General features: G+C 45.0%; 1 protein-coding gene across 1 annotated transcript in view; it reads left to right on the top strand.

The window, feature by feature from the left end:
* The window catches only part of MAP1A (microtubule associated protein 1A), a 71,389-nt gene that overhangs the window by 39,272 nt on the left and 16,856 nt on the right, over window positions 1-15,261 (top strand). Inside the window, exons 3-4 of the mRNA XM_069798802.1 lie at window positions 13,534-13,616; window positions 14,290-14,430. Of these exons, the coding sequence (XP_069654903.1) occupies window positions 13,534-13,616; window positions 14,290-14,430 (224 nt within the window). The remainder of the gene's footprint in view (window positions 1-13,533; window positions 13,617-14,289; window positions 14,431-15,261) is intronic.

The following is a 15,261-nucleotide window of genomic DNA, read 5'->3' as shown; positions in this document are numbered from 1 at the left end:
GAAGGGACAGGAGGCCTTGGAGCTCTGCACTTTGAAATAACTTTCCATATCCCATTCATTGTCACTGTATTCCATGCTGTAAATCAATTCCCAGGAATCCAGACCATGCAGAGAATCTATGAAGTGGCAACTAGATCCAAGAGTGCAAAGTAAAAACGCAGCAAAGAAGGATGTTGGCAGAGGACAGCTGCTTTTTCTCAAGGGCTGGCAGAATACAGTCCTTCTGTGCTTTACCACCCCAGCCACACAGAGTCCACAGCTGGTTTAATATCTGTATCTTAAATGGAGATGACATTCAGCAGGTCATCTTCAAAACAAGCAGGTGAGAGGGAAGAAAAGCTACTTAGAATGAGACTGTTAACAGTATGGAATAGGAAGGAGGTTTGAGGAGTCTAAACAGATGCTAGAAATCAGAGGCAGGATCCTCTTGCCAGAAATTTGGCATCTCAATAGGCAAACAGGAGGAAATATCAGAATTATTTCTTTATTTGTGACAGCCATCCCCGCCTTGTTACAACTGATTTCTCTCTGCCTCAGGCAGCTTGCTTACACATTTCATATTGATCAGTTGTCAAAAAAAAAATCAGAAAGAGAAGTAGGACAGATCATGAGCTATACCTCCAAGTCAGTCAGAATCAGCATTACCCAGATACTGAAAAACTAGGAGAAACCCGCAGTTTTCTCAAATCTGTGCTATGTTCTGGTTGTAAGAACATGTATCCTGTGATGCATATTATTATTAAAATTAAGAAATCAGAAGCTGTCCAGCTCTGTGACTTACAGGAGTCTTCAGACCTGGAATCTGGAACAGGGCATCTGCCTCAATGGCAACAGGAATAGTTTTGTGGGAGCCTCTGTTCAGGGACTGGCAGCAAATAACAGCTGAAGTCCCACTGACAAGGAAAACATGAAACATTAATTTAGTGGTCCAAAGGGACCACCTATAAGTTTTCCAGGGGCTGGTGAAGTGAGGGCACAGGACAAGAGGATATCTTATGGTATGTTTAGGTTTCCTTTTGTGGGTTTAGCTGGAGACATTTAAGAAGTTACAGCTTCAGCTCCTCACAGCTGGAGACAATGCCCCTGTGCAGAGCTGTGTTCTTGATTCATATGAATGCCATACACTGTTTCACAGCAAAAGGATGCAAGGCTAGCTTGAGTCAGCAAAACTGTTGCAGGGAACAGAATCTCTCATGACCAATTCTGCACCTGGCAAACTAGATAGAAGTGCTCATCTTATGCATTAATGTAGCTCAGTGGTGGTGTAACTTCCAGTTGAGGGGCATTTAATGAACATTTAGGAACAGTAACTTCTGGAAATAGATACAGCTGTTTCCAAAGTGAACATCTGTGTCTTCAGTTAGTGGTTCTAAAATGGCTGAGCTATCAAATTGCTCTTTAGCATAAAAGTGAGACAGTATGTGCAATTAGGAAGCAATGAGATGGTTGCTATGGTTGGCACAGTATAGAAATAGAAGTTGCCTGGGAAGAGGAGCTGTAGATGGCATGGAAATATCACAGGGAGGAGGGAAGATAGGAAGACAGAGGCAAATGGTTAGGAGGAGTATCTCCTGGGATGTGGCAAGTGCTCACAACCTCCCATACCTTAAAGAATATTTCACCTCCTTCTCTTGCCCTGCTGCTGGTTCACCTTTGTAGTAATTCTGCAGGAGGTGGTCAGTCATTTTGCAGAGCCTGTTCTGCAAAACTCTGTAGTTCTCCTGACATGCACTAACAGTATGGTAAGTTATTAAGTTCCTCCAGCTAGATCCGCAAAAGGGAACGTGAACATGCCTTCAGACACCTCAGTCCTCTCCATCCTGACAGACTCGGCAATGGTTCTGTGAACCAGACCTTGTTCTTCTTCACCCCAGACCGTTCTGTGCTCCTCCTGCTTTCTGTAGGTCTCCACAGCACATGCTACTGGTTTTGACAGTAATTAATTTAATCTGTTGTGCTTTCCCATATTCTTTAAAATCTCTTGCTGTCTGGTCCTCCCAACTGGTTGACCCTAATGACTGGTTACTGCTGAGTTTTTCCTTTCTCTGTCCTGCCTAGTGTGGTTCTCAATTAATTTCACTCTGACCCTGCTCCTGTTGAGAAACTTCTCTCCTTCTTGGAGTTGTCTTGCTGATGCTGTCTTCTTTCTGTACCTTTTTACACCAAGTTCTCTACTTGCAGAGTTCTGCAGCTTTTAAGTTTTTTTCTCTGCCTCTGAGCTGTTCTAAAGTTAGTGCCTATTCTGTCCCAAATCAGCTGCTCTTTTCTTTCCTGATCTTAGCACTTCACAGCTCCCTTTACACTGAGAGAGTTAGCTTATACCTGTGTTTCCTGGAAGCATATCTGTGACCAGTTGTCCTGTTTGTCCTCCTGAAGACAACTGGGTCGATGCTCTGGTTGGAAACTCTCTTTCTGAAGCCCTTGAAGGAGTACAGAATGTATCACCAGCTCTGCTCTGCCTCACCTAATGCTCTTGCATGTGCTGCATCCTTCTCCACTCAATCCTCTGTGTGCTGTACTGCCAAGCCCTCTGTCAGGGTTGGGTGCAATGCCTGTCAGCCTTTTATCCATGTACAGAACCACACATCAGGAAACCCTTGAATTCTAAGGGGGTTTTAGTGCATGTGGTTCTTATTCCTGAGCAGGGGCTCTTCTACCCTCTACCCAGCTTCAGTCTAACTGAAATATGGGTAATAGTGGTAAATATACCATGTGTACCCAAAATTCTCATCAGTCTGTGGCTGAGATGTTGACTAAAGCTAAAACCAATACCTGGAGATTTCCCCTTGTTAACAGGCTGAAGTCAATGTGGGTGTGCTTTCAGGTCTACAGTCCCTAGGGGATGCTTTGCTTCGTAGAGATGTTTGAATTATCTTCACTCTCTCTGCATGCTCCTTTGTGTTTTCCCATCCATTGTAATTGTTTATTCAGTTCCTCCAGATAAGGTGTGTCTCCTGTTGCACATTCACAGGGCTTTATTTCAGTGGTGCCATGATTTTAACTATGTGACTCAGTATCCCAATATGAAAAATCATCACACACTATTTTGAAACTTCTGTAAAAAATAAAACCTCATACCTACAATAGTACTTTCCTGCTCAAACACCATTGGCTTCCCCTTCTTTTCTAGGTGCAGTTTAAAATCCCTCATTTTATGTCCTGTGTGGTTTCATCTGTGACCCGTTTAGTGATCGCTTGTATGCTCTCTTCCATTGCTCCACAGGACAGCACATAGCTCTGCCCTAGCCTTCCCTTTCAGGGACTCAGCACTTTGCTACAGCTTCTTGCTTCTCAGTTTTCAGCTGATTCCCACTAAAAACATATTTTCCCTTTGCTAGTACACAGTGATTTTCTCTTTCTTTAGCTAAGAGAAAATCACTGAAGAAGATCTCTAAGGAGATAGATCTTTAGATTTAGCCACTGATAAATAAATAGATACTTATTTATCTATTTCTGCAGAGTGTTTGAAGATGTAAAGATAGAAAGTATATGAAATGAATCTTTACTGTAGACTTTTTCAGACCATGAGAGGCTTGCTGGTGGACCACAAAGCACTGTCTGAAGCCAACTCCTCATCATTCTCAGCTGTTGAATCACACTAGAAAGCTAAAAGTACAGCACTTTTCTAATAATGTTTTTATTATAATAAATGGTTACTGTAGCTGTCACATGTTGTGAATACAAGTTGGGGGAGGCGGCTGTGGGACAGCCTTCCAGCTGTGATCACCCAATGAGTGGGCTGTGCTCTTTGCTCTGCTCATCTCTGAAAAAGAAACAAAGAGCTGGATGTGCCCAGAATTGCTGGGACTGCTGCATCTCTTCAGGCACCCAAATTGAACAGTCAGGCACCAGTTTGCACTGCAGCCTCCCACCTAGCACTCAAAATCTCTTAGTCTTTTCTGGGCAGTTTACACCAAGCTCCAGCTGTAGTGCTTACCTGGTGTTTCTCCACTTATTTTGCCTGAAAGTCTCATCCCATCTGACACAATGCTGCCATTAAAAGGTAAGGAGCAATAGAGCGGGAAATGTCCCATCATTCTGGTAAACACATCCAAGTGCGTCCACTGGGGTGATAAGAGATCACGTTTGAATTCCTGAGCTGGAACCAAAACACAGATTTAGGACTGCACCAAAGCAAAGGTGCCTCCCTATCCACAGGGCACTGCCAGTCCAAGGGTGTTCTTTGTGTCTCCTGTTGAGATAGCTGTGGCTTGCATAATTAACTAATTATTCCTTAGAGTTGTTGGGGGAGGGAGCAAAGACACTCACTATACAGTCTGCTGTTTGGGATGCAGATGTGTGAAGATCCTGTTCACATCTCTGTGCTAGTGGGTGTTTCAACTGCACACACAAGAGACGAGCATCAGCCAGAGGGGTGGAGAGCAATCCTGCTCTGTCTCTGGCAGGGAGGGAGTCAGAGGTCACCCATCTCCTGAGAGAACGTGCCAATGAGCAGGCCACTGTGCCATCTTCTTTGGGCTTCTCTGTGTCCTCTGAGAAGATGGCGGCTGAATGTAGGCCTCCAGCTTTCCACCCTGACTGCAAGGGGGGGCTGCAGGTGGCTGGTGCCTCAGCTGGCACTGAGGTTGTGCCGGTTGGTGCTTGTGGAGGCCCCGGCAGGGACTGAGGTCACCCTGCAGGACCCTCAGCTCAGGGCTGCAAGAGCTGAGGCAGCCGGCTGAGCTTCCCGTGTCCCAGGAGAGCTGCTCTGAAACATGGTCTTCCAGTTTCCTTAATACCCCTTTAAGGCAGACCAGGATTGGGATGTAAACAGCATGTTGATTGTAGGCATGGAGGATAACAAATTGGAAGGTGTTTTGGACAGTCAAGACGAATGAAAAAAATAATCCCAAGACCCCAGAGAGCAAAGTGGTCATAGCAAGAGAGAACAAAGAGACTTAAACTGAGGAAGTGCAGTGACCTTAATATATCTTCTTAATCAAAACATATGCTGAACCCAATACAGCCATTGTTGTCTGAAAAAAAAATAAGAATGGGGAGCCTGGGATTCTGTGTACATAAATAAATAGAGTATCCTGAAGTTTTTAGGGAAAAGAAAGAGAAGTAAAAATAGCTGATGGATCGCTGAAAGTTTAAGAAAAAATCTTTAATTGCTTCTATCAATAATTTTAATTGTCATTTCATTCTAACAATGATGTTCTGTTGTAATCTAAAAACCTTAATATTTTGCTTTGAAATAAAAATACATGTTTTTCAAGGACAGTTCATTAGTAAAACAATTTACTGTTGCAGCCAACATAAGCACTACGTCAACTTTGGAATCTGATTTACAGCCTGTGGAAACTGGTTGAGGCTATGGGTCATCCTCTCTCTCTGGAGTCTGAGGAACTGGCCAAGCTGCTTGCCTTATGTCTGGGTGATCAAGTTTGGAAGTGGGCTGTAACTCAGGATGTGATGGTGGCTAAGCTCCCAGAAGTGGAGACAGCCTGCTTCCCTCAGTCAGGGCCGAGGCTGATGCTAGCACGTTCTAGACACCCATTTATCCTCTACAGGTCAAGCCAGAGTGAGACATAGCTGTTTGTTTTCTGTGCTGCATTTGTGGCAGTGGCAGCTACTGCTGCTTGCACAGGGCCTGTACAGGTGCTGTGCTTAAGGCAGCTGCCTCGCTCTGCCAAGAGAAGGAAATGACAGTTTTCTTTAAAACCGAATTTGCCCAGAATCTTTACTTTCTAGAACTCACTACAAATGCCCACACACTGTTCAGAATCTCTTCAGCCCAACCCTCTGTGGAGGGGTTTCTTTTTAAATTTATTGAGGACTCTCCTTTCGAATGGTTTGAGCACACAGACAGCAGGAAGGCTGTGTGCAAATTTTCCTCATGCTGCTATGTAGCACATTCCAGTTCATACTGCTGGTGCTGTGGTTGCCCACACTTCTCCCACAGCTATGAAATTGCCTAAGCATGTCTCAAGGGTTGATACATCCCTCTGACCCATTGTAACAGGTCAGGGCTGTTACTCTCACAGTACAGCAAGGATGCCCAGGTACAGAGAAGGTAACAGATGTCTCTGAGATGCACAAGTCTGTAGGTAAGGAGCAGATGAATGGTGAATTTGCAGTTGCTGGCTTGTGTACTGGCGGCCAAAGCAATCTTTCTGTTTATTTTTTAATTCCTGAGCCCATTTGACTAGCTGGCAGAGCTTCCAAATGTCCACCAGCCAGAGCTGGTCCTACCAGCTGTACGCTGTTCAGTTTGCATGCTGGGGGAAGGAGCTTCAGCAGCTGTGTGCCCTTCAGGTGGTGGGTGCAGGACATTGCTTCCAGCAAGAGTACATTCACTCTTCTCCCTCACTGCTAAACAACACAGGGCTTCCTTGTTCTTGCAGAGGGATGGCTCCATAATGCAGTAGGAGATAGGAAGGTGTGTTTGCATAGATGGGATAAGAGGCAGGACCCTGCTCAGCATTCCTCTGGTCTTCATAATCTCTCTCTCCCAAGGAGCTGTAGCTTGCTGTACTCGGTACAGTCCTGGAGCGTTTGTGAATGGATGCGTTGTTTCATTTTCTCTGAATGGACACCATTTGGGGCTGGATCCTTTTTCTCCCATTGGCACTGAAGAAGCTGCGGTTGGAGACTTCACAGCCTCAGAATGAAAGAGTCAGTTACTATCTCAGTGTTATGATGTAATTTCAGAATGAAGGAAATGGCAGTCTTTCAGCTTGCACTAGCTCATGTTAATTATGCAAATATATGCACTCTGAGAACCCTCATGCACGGTTTGACTGTCTTCAGAGGTGGACTTTTTTCAATAGAGCATCTGGAAGACCACATAATACCAGGCCCACCTCTTTGCTAAAGTGTAGCAAAAGGTACTGAACCATAGCGATATCTAGGATCTCCTTGTAAGAAGAGTCTTTTCAGAAGTGCCACCCTGAAGAGGTATGTTCATAACATCAGGTAAGAGATCAGAAAATTAGGAAGAGCTGGTTTTTAATCACTGGGGCTTGTGTGCCTTGATAACATGTCCAGACTGTGAAACTGGTATTTTTTATCAATGTACTACTGGTGTTTGCTTTACAGGTAGAACTTGGCCTGGTAAGCCCAAATAATCATAGGGACAAAGGAGGCAAAGGATCTAGGAAGGACAAGGGAGGTAATGAGGAATAAAGAATGCTCCCTGGATGGGGACAGGATTTGTTTTTATGCGGTCAGAGGAACAGTCTCCATCCTCTGTATGGCAAGGTCCTGAAAGCTCTGCAGCCCAGACTTTACACCGTATCATCAGATATGTACAAACATTACTAAGATCCCTCCCCTGAGCTTTCTCCTTTCCAGGCTAAACAGTCCCACCTCTCAGCCCTCCTCTCATTAGAGATGTGCCAGTCCTTTAATCATCTTTGTGGCCCTTATGTTCATTACTATTTGGTGTACCAGTCAGAGCATCACAACTGACTTTTTGGCACAGTCTCTCCCTCAAAAGATGACTCTAGTGCTCTGGCCTAGGTGATCATATTTCACAAAAATGAGAACCTAGGTCCCACTGCCCTGATACTTGGTCTCTGATTTCAGCACAGTGAGTTGTAACCATGGTTCTTCCAGTTCTGATCAACAGAAAAATAAGACCTCTGAGGTTTAATGGTCTGAAAGATTAAAGCAGCAGCTCTTGCAGCTTTCCTTGCCCAGAACTTATTATTCAACTACAGGGGTTTTTAGGTGCTTTCAATTAGAATGGCAAAACACATCGCATACAAGGATCTGTATTGGCAGCATGACCTCCTTTTCTGCCTCCACAGCCATCTGTCTGCTTCTAGGATCATCTCTTTCTTGGGCATCCTGTTTGTCACATGGTTACCCTAGAGCGCTGTCCTTTGTTTTAGCCTAGACTGACCTCCCTGCATAGTCCTCTTTGCTTGACTGCTAATCACTAAAACCACCGTGTCTGGTCCTTCGTTCTCTCACCCTCTATCTCTTCGTGCATGTAGACAGCCCTGGATAGTTAATTCACACCAACTTCAAAATCTAAGTGGCTTTGTTCATCACTTGCTATCCTTCACCATAACCAAATTAATTCTACACTCAATGGGCCACATAATCGTAGAATATCTCAAGTTGGAAGGGACCCATAAGGATTGAGTCCAACTCCCTGCTCCTCACAGGACTAGCTAAAACTAAACCATGTGACTAAGAGCTTCGTCCAGATGCTCCGTGAACTCTGAGGGGCTTGGTGCCGCGACCACTTCCCTGGGGAGCCTGTTGCAGTGACTGACCACCCTCTCAGTGAAGAACCTTTTCCTAATGTTCAATCTGAACTTCCCCTGATGCAGCTTCATTCCATTTGCTTGTGTCTTACTGCTGGTCACCAGAGAGAGGAGATCAGCACCTCCCCCTCCACTGCCCCCCTTGAGGAAGCTGTAGACTGCAGTGAGGTCACCCCTCAGCCTCTCTAGTATGTAAGCTATACATACTCTTAAAAAAAAAAGAATCAGACTTTTCCTCCCTCCCCACTAATGATCCATGAGTGCAGTCTGCATATCCTGAAATGCCCCCTCAGTATTAGCCATGGAAGTTCCTCTAGTATTGCCTAGAGCAACTGTTGTTCATCACCTCTGGGACATTTGCGTGTAATGCCTTCATGGCCAGTTCCTGCTGACTGCCATTCAAGAGGTGGCTGCCGTGTAGAAAGAGAGCATTATGTGTGCCCTCTGTGGTCCTTCAGGATGAAGGTGATATCACTTCTGCACAATGGTAAGTAATGTGATCTATATGGAAATGGAGAATGCCTCTGTCCGTTTTCTGAAATTTCAGTGAGGTCATGAATGAGGTGCATTTGTATATTAAATCTTTACATATGTTATGCAGCAAGCACTTTGTGTGTGTAAAAGGCAGCTAATGCATAAGTCAAAAACTACCTAAGAGACAGAAAACAAATTAGAAAACAAATACATGGTCAAATTTGTGCAGCATGCAGAGGTAAAATACAAGGGCTTCATGATTTCCTACTAAATATAAAGCTGATCAATATAGTAATGTTGAGGAAAGGGGTTGGAATGAACATGGAGGTGGCTAAATTTGTAGATGACTCAGTCACTTATATCTAGAAAAGACTGTGAGGAACTTCTGCAACTAAATTGAGCAGTCATCATGATGTCCCATAAAATTAATTATCAAAAAACACAAAATCAAGCACACTAGAAAAATTAAACCTTCCAGACTCCTTTTAAGGGCTCAATCAATAGTGTCATGGCAGGGTGAGATTTGGATGTCACTGTGTACGCCTAACTGAAGATCTTTATTTGGTACAAAGCTAGTGTCAGGTTATGTTATGATACATAAAAAAATAGGATGGGGAAAAATAAAGAAAATACAATAATGTCACCCTGTGAATCTTTTGTGTTTCTTCTCACCTTGTATACTTCTGCTCTTACTGATCCTAATGGCCACAGCAGAACTAGAAGAGTTTCAGGGATAGGTGACAGCGGTTATGAGGGACTAGAGAAACTCTCCTCTTAAGAAACAGCTGGTAAAGACTGGAGACTTTCTGCTTTGGTGGGGACATGATGGATAGAAACGTTCTCTGGAAGCGCACGGGCGTTGTGGGGACTGCAGTAATCATAATGTGCCTGAACGCATGAAGTGAAGATTCCTACAAAATGAGAAACTCAGTGCTAATGAAGTTTACTCCCACAGTTACTGGGGGAGAGATGATTTCATTTAATGTAGCAGCTTGTGAGCATAGTGTGAGAGGGCTGAGCGGGGTCAGGGATCTGTGTTCTGAATGCACCTGGAGATCCGTGGTCAGAGAGCTATGGTCAGATGTTTGCTCCAGGCACGTTGAAGACAGCAGTCTTCAGGAACCTGAGAAGGATATTCCTCATACTGGTAAATGTAATTAAGGGATTTTATCATTTTCAGTTATATTTCCAGGCATGCATTTCTCTGTGATAGGGCTCTAGTAAGGACAAATATCTGGCAATGACCTGAACAGTGTGCTTTCAATCACTGTGTCTGCAATGTCAGTCGCACCGCTACTCATTTCTGTTGCACATAATTTTTGTTAGTAAGGAGAAGGATGCCCCAGTCTGTGTTTAAATCCTTTGTCTGTGCAGCTGCTTCTGCAGGCCTGTATAGAGAAAGCAGCCAGCAATGGGCTCCTCAGACTGATGAGCACTTGGATTCAAAGAGACTTTGGGATGATGGGTATTTCCTCAGCTGGGCACAGCCCAGCATTTGCTCTGTCATGTACAAGGGTGCAACTGTCACTGAGCTGGGGGAGGCAGCTGCTAGCAGCCTGGCTGTGAGCAGGGGCTGGGGCATTCACCCTGGTGAGTTCACAAGCCGGGTTAGGTCACTGTGTTGCCCTCTCACTCACAGGTTGCAGTTCAGCCTGGAGTTTGTGTGCTGTTCTGCTTTATCTCTCAATTAAGTTGAAAAACAGTTTTGGAGTGCATGTCTGTGTGTGTGTGTGCAGTGATTCAGTGTTTCTAGAAATGGCCTGTCTGTATGGCTGCACTCCTGTATCCTTCTGAGAACCAACTGCTGCAACTGAAGAAAGGGAATCTGCCCAACAGCAGACCAGGAGCAAAGCTCTGGAGGGCTGCACTGCTTCATAGAGTCACAGAATCACTGAATCGTAGGTTGGAAGGGACCTATTGAGATCATCTAGTCCAATCCCACCTGCTCAAGAAGGGTCAGCTAGTGCAGATTTCCCAGGACTGTGTCCAGTTGGGGTTTGAGTATATCTGAGGATGGAAACTCCACAACCTCATCCAGTGTTTGACCACCCTCACAGTAAAAGAAGTGTTTTCGTGTGTTCAGATGGAATTGCATGTGTCTTAATTTGTGCCTCTTGCCTCTGGTCCTGTCACTGGGCATTACTGAGAGTGCAGATGAAATGCATCCTTGTCTTCATTGCCCCCCATCATACATATTGATAAGATTCCTCCCCCACCCCAAGCCTTCTCTTTTCCAGCCTAAACAGTCTTAGCGTGCTCAGCCTTACCTCATATGAAAATGCTTCACTCCCTTAATCATCTTCATGGCCCTTCACAAGACTCAGTACTTCACTATTCCTACCTTCCATCTGCCAGCAGCTGCTGGCCCTGCAGCTTGAACCCTTCTCTTTCTTTCAAGCATGAAGGGGACAGCCCCTGGGGGGGGGGGGGAGGATGCGAGCAGAATGCTAACCAGCCATGCTTTGTTTAGCAGTCTCAGCAGTGACAGCTCAGCTGCTTGGGCTTGAACCACAGAAATGGCAAAGAGCAGCAGTATTTGCATGCTTGTTAGTCCTGCAGACAGGCCCCTTTCCCTGTACAGCTGGCATTGTTCACCAAGCGCTGCCCAGCCTGCAGCCCTCAGGCTGGCGTTGCCTCTGCAGCACCTTGGCACCTGGTGCCTGGAAGGATGCCCACATGCTGGGCACCAGTGACTGACTACACTGTGCCTGAGAGCCTTCCTTTCACATGGCACAAGGAAGCGACTGCTGGTATTAGTTCTGTACACCCAGCTGTGTTCTCTAAGTGATGTGGGTAACAACTGCCAAGTCTGTCTGGGATGTATAGGCAGCAAGGTGGCAGAAGTTGAAGCCTGGGGAATGGCATGGGTTTCACTTTGTCCCAGACCTACTTTTGAAAAATAGGAGCAGATCGCTTCTGTACTGGATGCTCTGAGCAGCATGTGAGTGGAGGTCCTGGTGTGGCGTGAGCTGTGTGAAAACTGCACGATGCAATCAGTGAGGAAATGACGTACTTCCTTGTGTTTGCTGTTGGGATCTAAGCAATGCTGAGGTATCAGCAATGCCTTTACAATTACCATTACCTTGAGGATGAGTAGGTTTTTGCTTCTTTTGGCTGCAGTGCATGGCCCAGAACACTTCCTGAGCCTTCCTCATCTGCACTACCTGCCACCCTCCCACACTGCTCCCCACGGGCTCACTCGCAGCCTTCCTTCTTTGTGCAGGGGCTTGGTTCCCAGCTTCTCCCATCCATACACCACATCCCACATCAGCTGGCAGAAATGCCACTGAACTCAGTGCAAGCATTTCCTCTGCACAGTGATGATTTTGTTTTAGTCTGGAGGGACCATTTTTAGACAAACTGAAAGAACACAAGTTCAGAAAGAAGCTAGAGATGCAGAATATAAATAGTTCTGCTGAGAGCTTAGAGCTGCTCTCATTTTGGGCTGAAAGTTGCCTTCTGGGCATATCTGTCTGGTTTATACTTAATTGCTGGCAGCCAGAGTAAAACATCCCAGTAAACTGACTTTGATTAAAGCTATACCAGGTATTGGCCTTTTTCGGACTTCTTTCTTTTTGTGTCCTTTTGGTATCTTTCTTTGAAATACCAGTTTGATAAAGCTATTTTAGAAGGATTGAGATCTGCCTAGAAAGAGAGCTGATGGGAGGTTGTGGAGTAGAGAGCAACAGTTGTCTGGAAGATGAAAAATAGAAAGAGATGCCTATTTTCAGTGAAGATCTGTGGCCCTCCAGTCTATATGAGGGGTTAAAGCCTATCAGAGATTTAAACCCTATAAATTATACATTCCAACAGTTAAGTTCGAAGTGCCTGGCTTGTGGAGTGGATATAATGTCCACAGGTAGGTATTTGCAAAGACCAGAATCCAAAAAATTATGTGCTGCCTGCAGTGTCAAGGGAAATGCTGCAGGCAGGTCCTGTACATCATCCTGCTTCCCAGACCTGTTTGACATGGGTACACAATGATGGCTCTAGCCCCACCTTTCAGGATGGCAGGCAGTCACCACTGTTCTTTCTAATAAATTAATAGGGCCCAGGCATTATGTCAATATTTTGCCAAATATCCGTGTAATGCCCATGCCAAGGTGAGCACACAAATTGCTTTTTGCACTACCAGGCTCTTGTTTGCTCTTATTTGGCTCTTTCTTTTTTGCCTAAATATAGAGAGAGAGCAGATTGCTGTCTGGGTGCCTGTTTGTGACTCTCACAGGAGAGAGACAGGAGAACAAGCATTCTTCTACAACAACCATCTAGGTGGTTCCCATAGCAGCAGTTTACCTCTAGGGGTGCACATTTGGATTGAAGAAAAACACTTCATAGGAGAAAAAACTTATTAAGAATGATGAGAGATCCATTATTAGTGCTGCACCACTCTAATGAAGGGTGAGTTAGCACACACCAGCTGGCTCACAAAGCCTTGTGGTGACTAAGGCTTGGACAACATCCAGAGATACCTCTCCATGGTAGCTGCAATGAGGCAAGATACTTCTGTCTGGAGGGAATAATTGGTCTGTACCAGCATTTACGGGGCACAGCTGTCTGGCACAAGCGGGCAGCTTGATATGCCTGGCACTGTGGACTTCAGAACACGTTGGAGTTGAGTTGCAAATTGTGCTGATCCAGAACTAGGATTTTTTCCCTTGTTACTGAAAAGAGTTTGCTTTGTTCTATGAGATCCGGGTATTAAATTGGGTCTAAAATGCAAGCTGAAGTCTTGCAATCACAGCCACGCTGAAGTGGAGTTTTTGAGGCTAAAACATCAGTAGGCAGATACTGTCTCATTGGCTTCTCCCATCCTGTCTAATCTCTTGCCTCTCCCTAGGCCAAAGAACCCTCCATCACCGGAGTGATACCCTGGAGACAGTGATCCTGGTAAATCCCAATGTGGACAGCATCGTGTCTGAGGTAAGGACCAGATGCCAGCAGATTTTCTCTACATCAGCTCTCCTGCCCTTGCTTGACATAGAGGTCATGATCATCACACTTTGTACCTTCTGGAGAGTTCGAACATGCTGCCATTCTGCTGCAAGGTGTGGTGAAGTGGCCAGGTGTTCTGGTCTTGCCAACAAGATATATGCAGTAACCAGTATTCTGTGACAGAATTTACTGTTAGACAAAGAAACACATGAGAGTGTATGGTTTCTTGTGTGCTAGCCCTTTAGTAATGAGCTGCCTCCCGGAAGAGTTAGTGCCTTAGAATTGCCCAATTTTATGGTTTTCTCAGGAGCTTGTAGAGTTTCCTAGCAAACAAGGTGGAGGACTTCTGAGCCTTGAGCATTCTAGTTTGATGAGAGTCTAAATGTGCCAACCTCTTACATGGCAGTGTAACACCAAACATTTTCTCTTAGCATTGGCCTACTTTCTCAACGTGAATTATGATGTGACACAGAGCTGTGTTGGGCAGGCAGTAGCAGTGTCTTCCCTCTTCAATAACCTACTCTCTTGTATGTAGAAAACTTATGTTTTGACTATTTGTGAATAATGCATAAGTATTGCCTGCCCATGTGATTGGGTTTCTGGGTGCTGATGAGGAATACAGGTAACTTTTTGACTGCAACACTCTGTCTCATGGTAACAGGTCCGTTCACTGGTGTGTGATTCATCAGCCCACAAGCTACTGATCTTCTGTGGTCAGAGCTCAGACCAGGAAGGAGACTTGATCCTGCAGACAGGGACCTTCACTTACCAGAAGTTTGCTGAGATACTTTCAGACCCAGAGGTGAGTGTGAGCAGTAAGCCAGCATGTCCCTGCTGTTCACAGAGTCCATGACAGAGCAATGCAGCCCACACCGCTCCTTCAGGTGGCAGATCCATAGAGGGATGGGCTTCAAATCCAGCAAAAAAATTGCACACCATAAATAATTCATGCTATAGTCTTGGGCATCTTGCTTTAACTTCCTGGCTTAAGTTTTCCAAGGTGGCAAGCGTGGAAAAGTGTCCAGCTTTAGGTACTCAGCTTGAAATAACCTTCCAGACTGGCTCTGCAGTGGGCAGACACTCAGAATTTCTTAAAGCAGGCCTTAGAATATCTGTGGGCAGCTTCCAAAAAACAGCCAACAGAGGCCATCATCACTCTAGTAAATGTGGATATTTCTCTTCATTTCACAATCAGCCCAGCAAGTATAAGCTGTTCACAAGGTTCAGTGTTCATTAGGGGTGTGTAAAGATTACAAGGGGATGAATAAATGCTGATTAGGTAACTACATGATGATTAAATAACTACAAATGTCATTATTTAATTGTAGAATTGCAGAATCATTCAGGTTGGAAGGGCACTTGAGAGGTCTGTAGCCCAATCTCCCACACAGAGCAGGGTCAGCACTGAATTTAGACAAGATTGCTCAGGGCTTTGTCCAGTGGGGTCTTGAAAACCTTATAGGACATCTCTGAACCTCTGCTGCAATGCTAATTATCTTAGCTAGGTGTACTATAGCTTTCCTCAGAGGCTTTAAACTCTTTCTTTTGGTGCTTGTTGCCAACACAGATATGCTGCTTCAGTTTTTGATAAGACCTACTTCCACTGATCATTGTGTGCCAGATGTTTAGAATG

The sequence above is a fragment of the Haliaeetus albicilla genome, chromosome 12 (genome assembly GCF_947461875.1).
Source record: "Haliaeetus albicilla chromosome 12, bHalAlb1.1, whole genome shotgun sequence".
In the NCBI taxonomy this organism is placed as follows: domain Eukaryota; kingdom Metazoa; phylum Chordata; class Aves; order Accipitriformes; family Accipitridae; genus Haliaeetus; species Haliaeetus albicilla.
The sequence above is the reverse complement of the archived record's forward strand: the minus strand, read 5'-3'. Positions and strand labels throughout refer to the sequence as shown.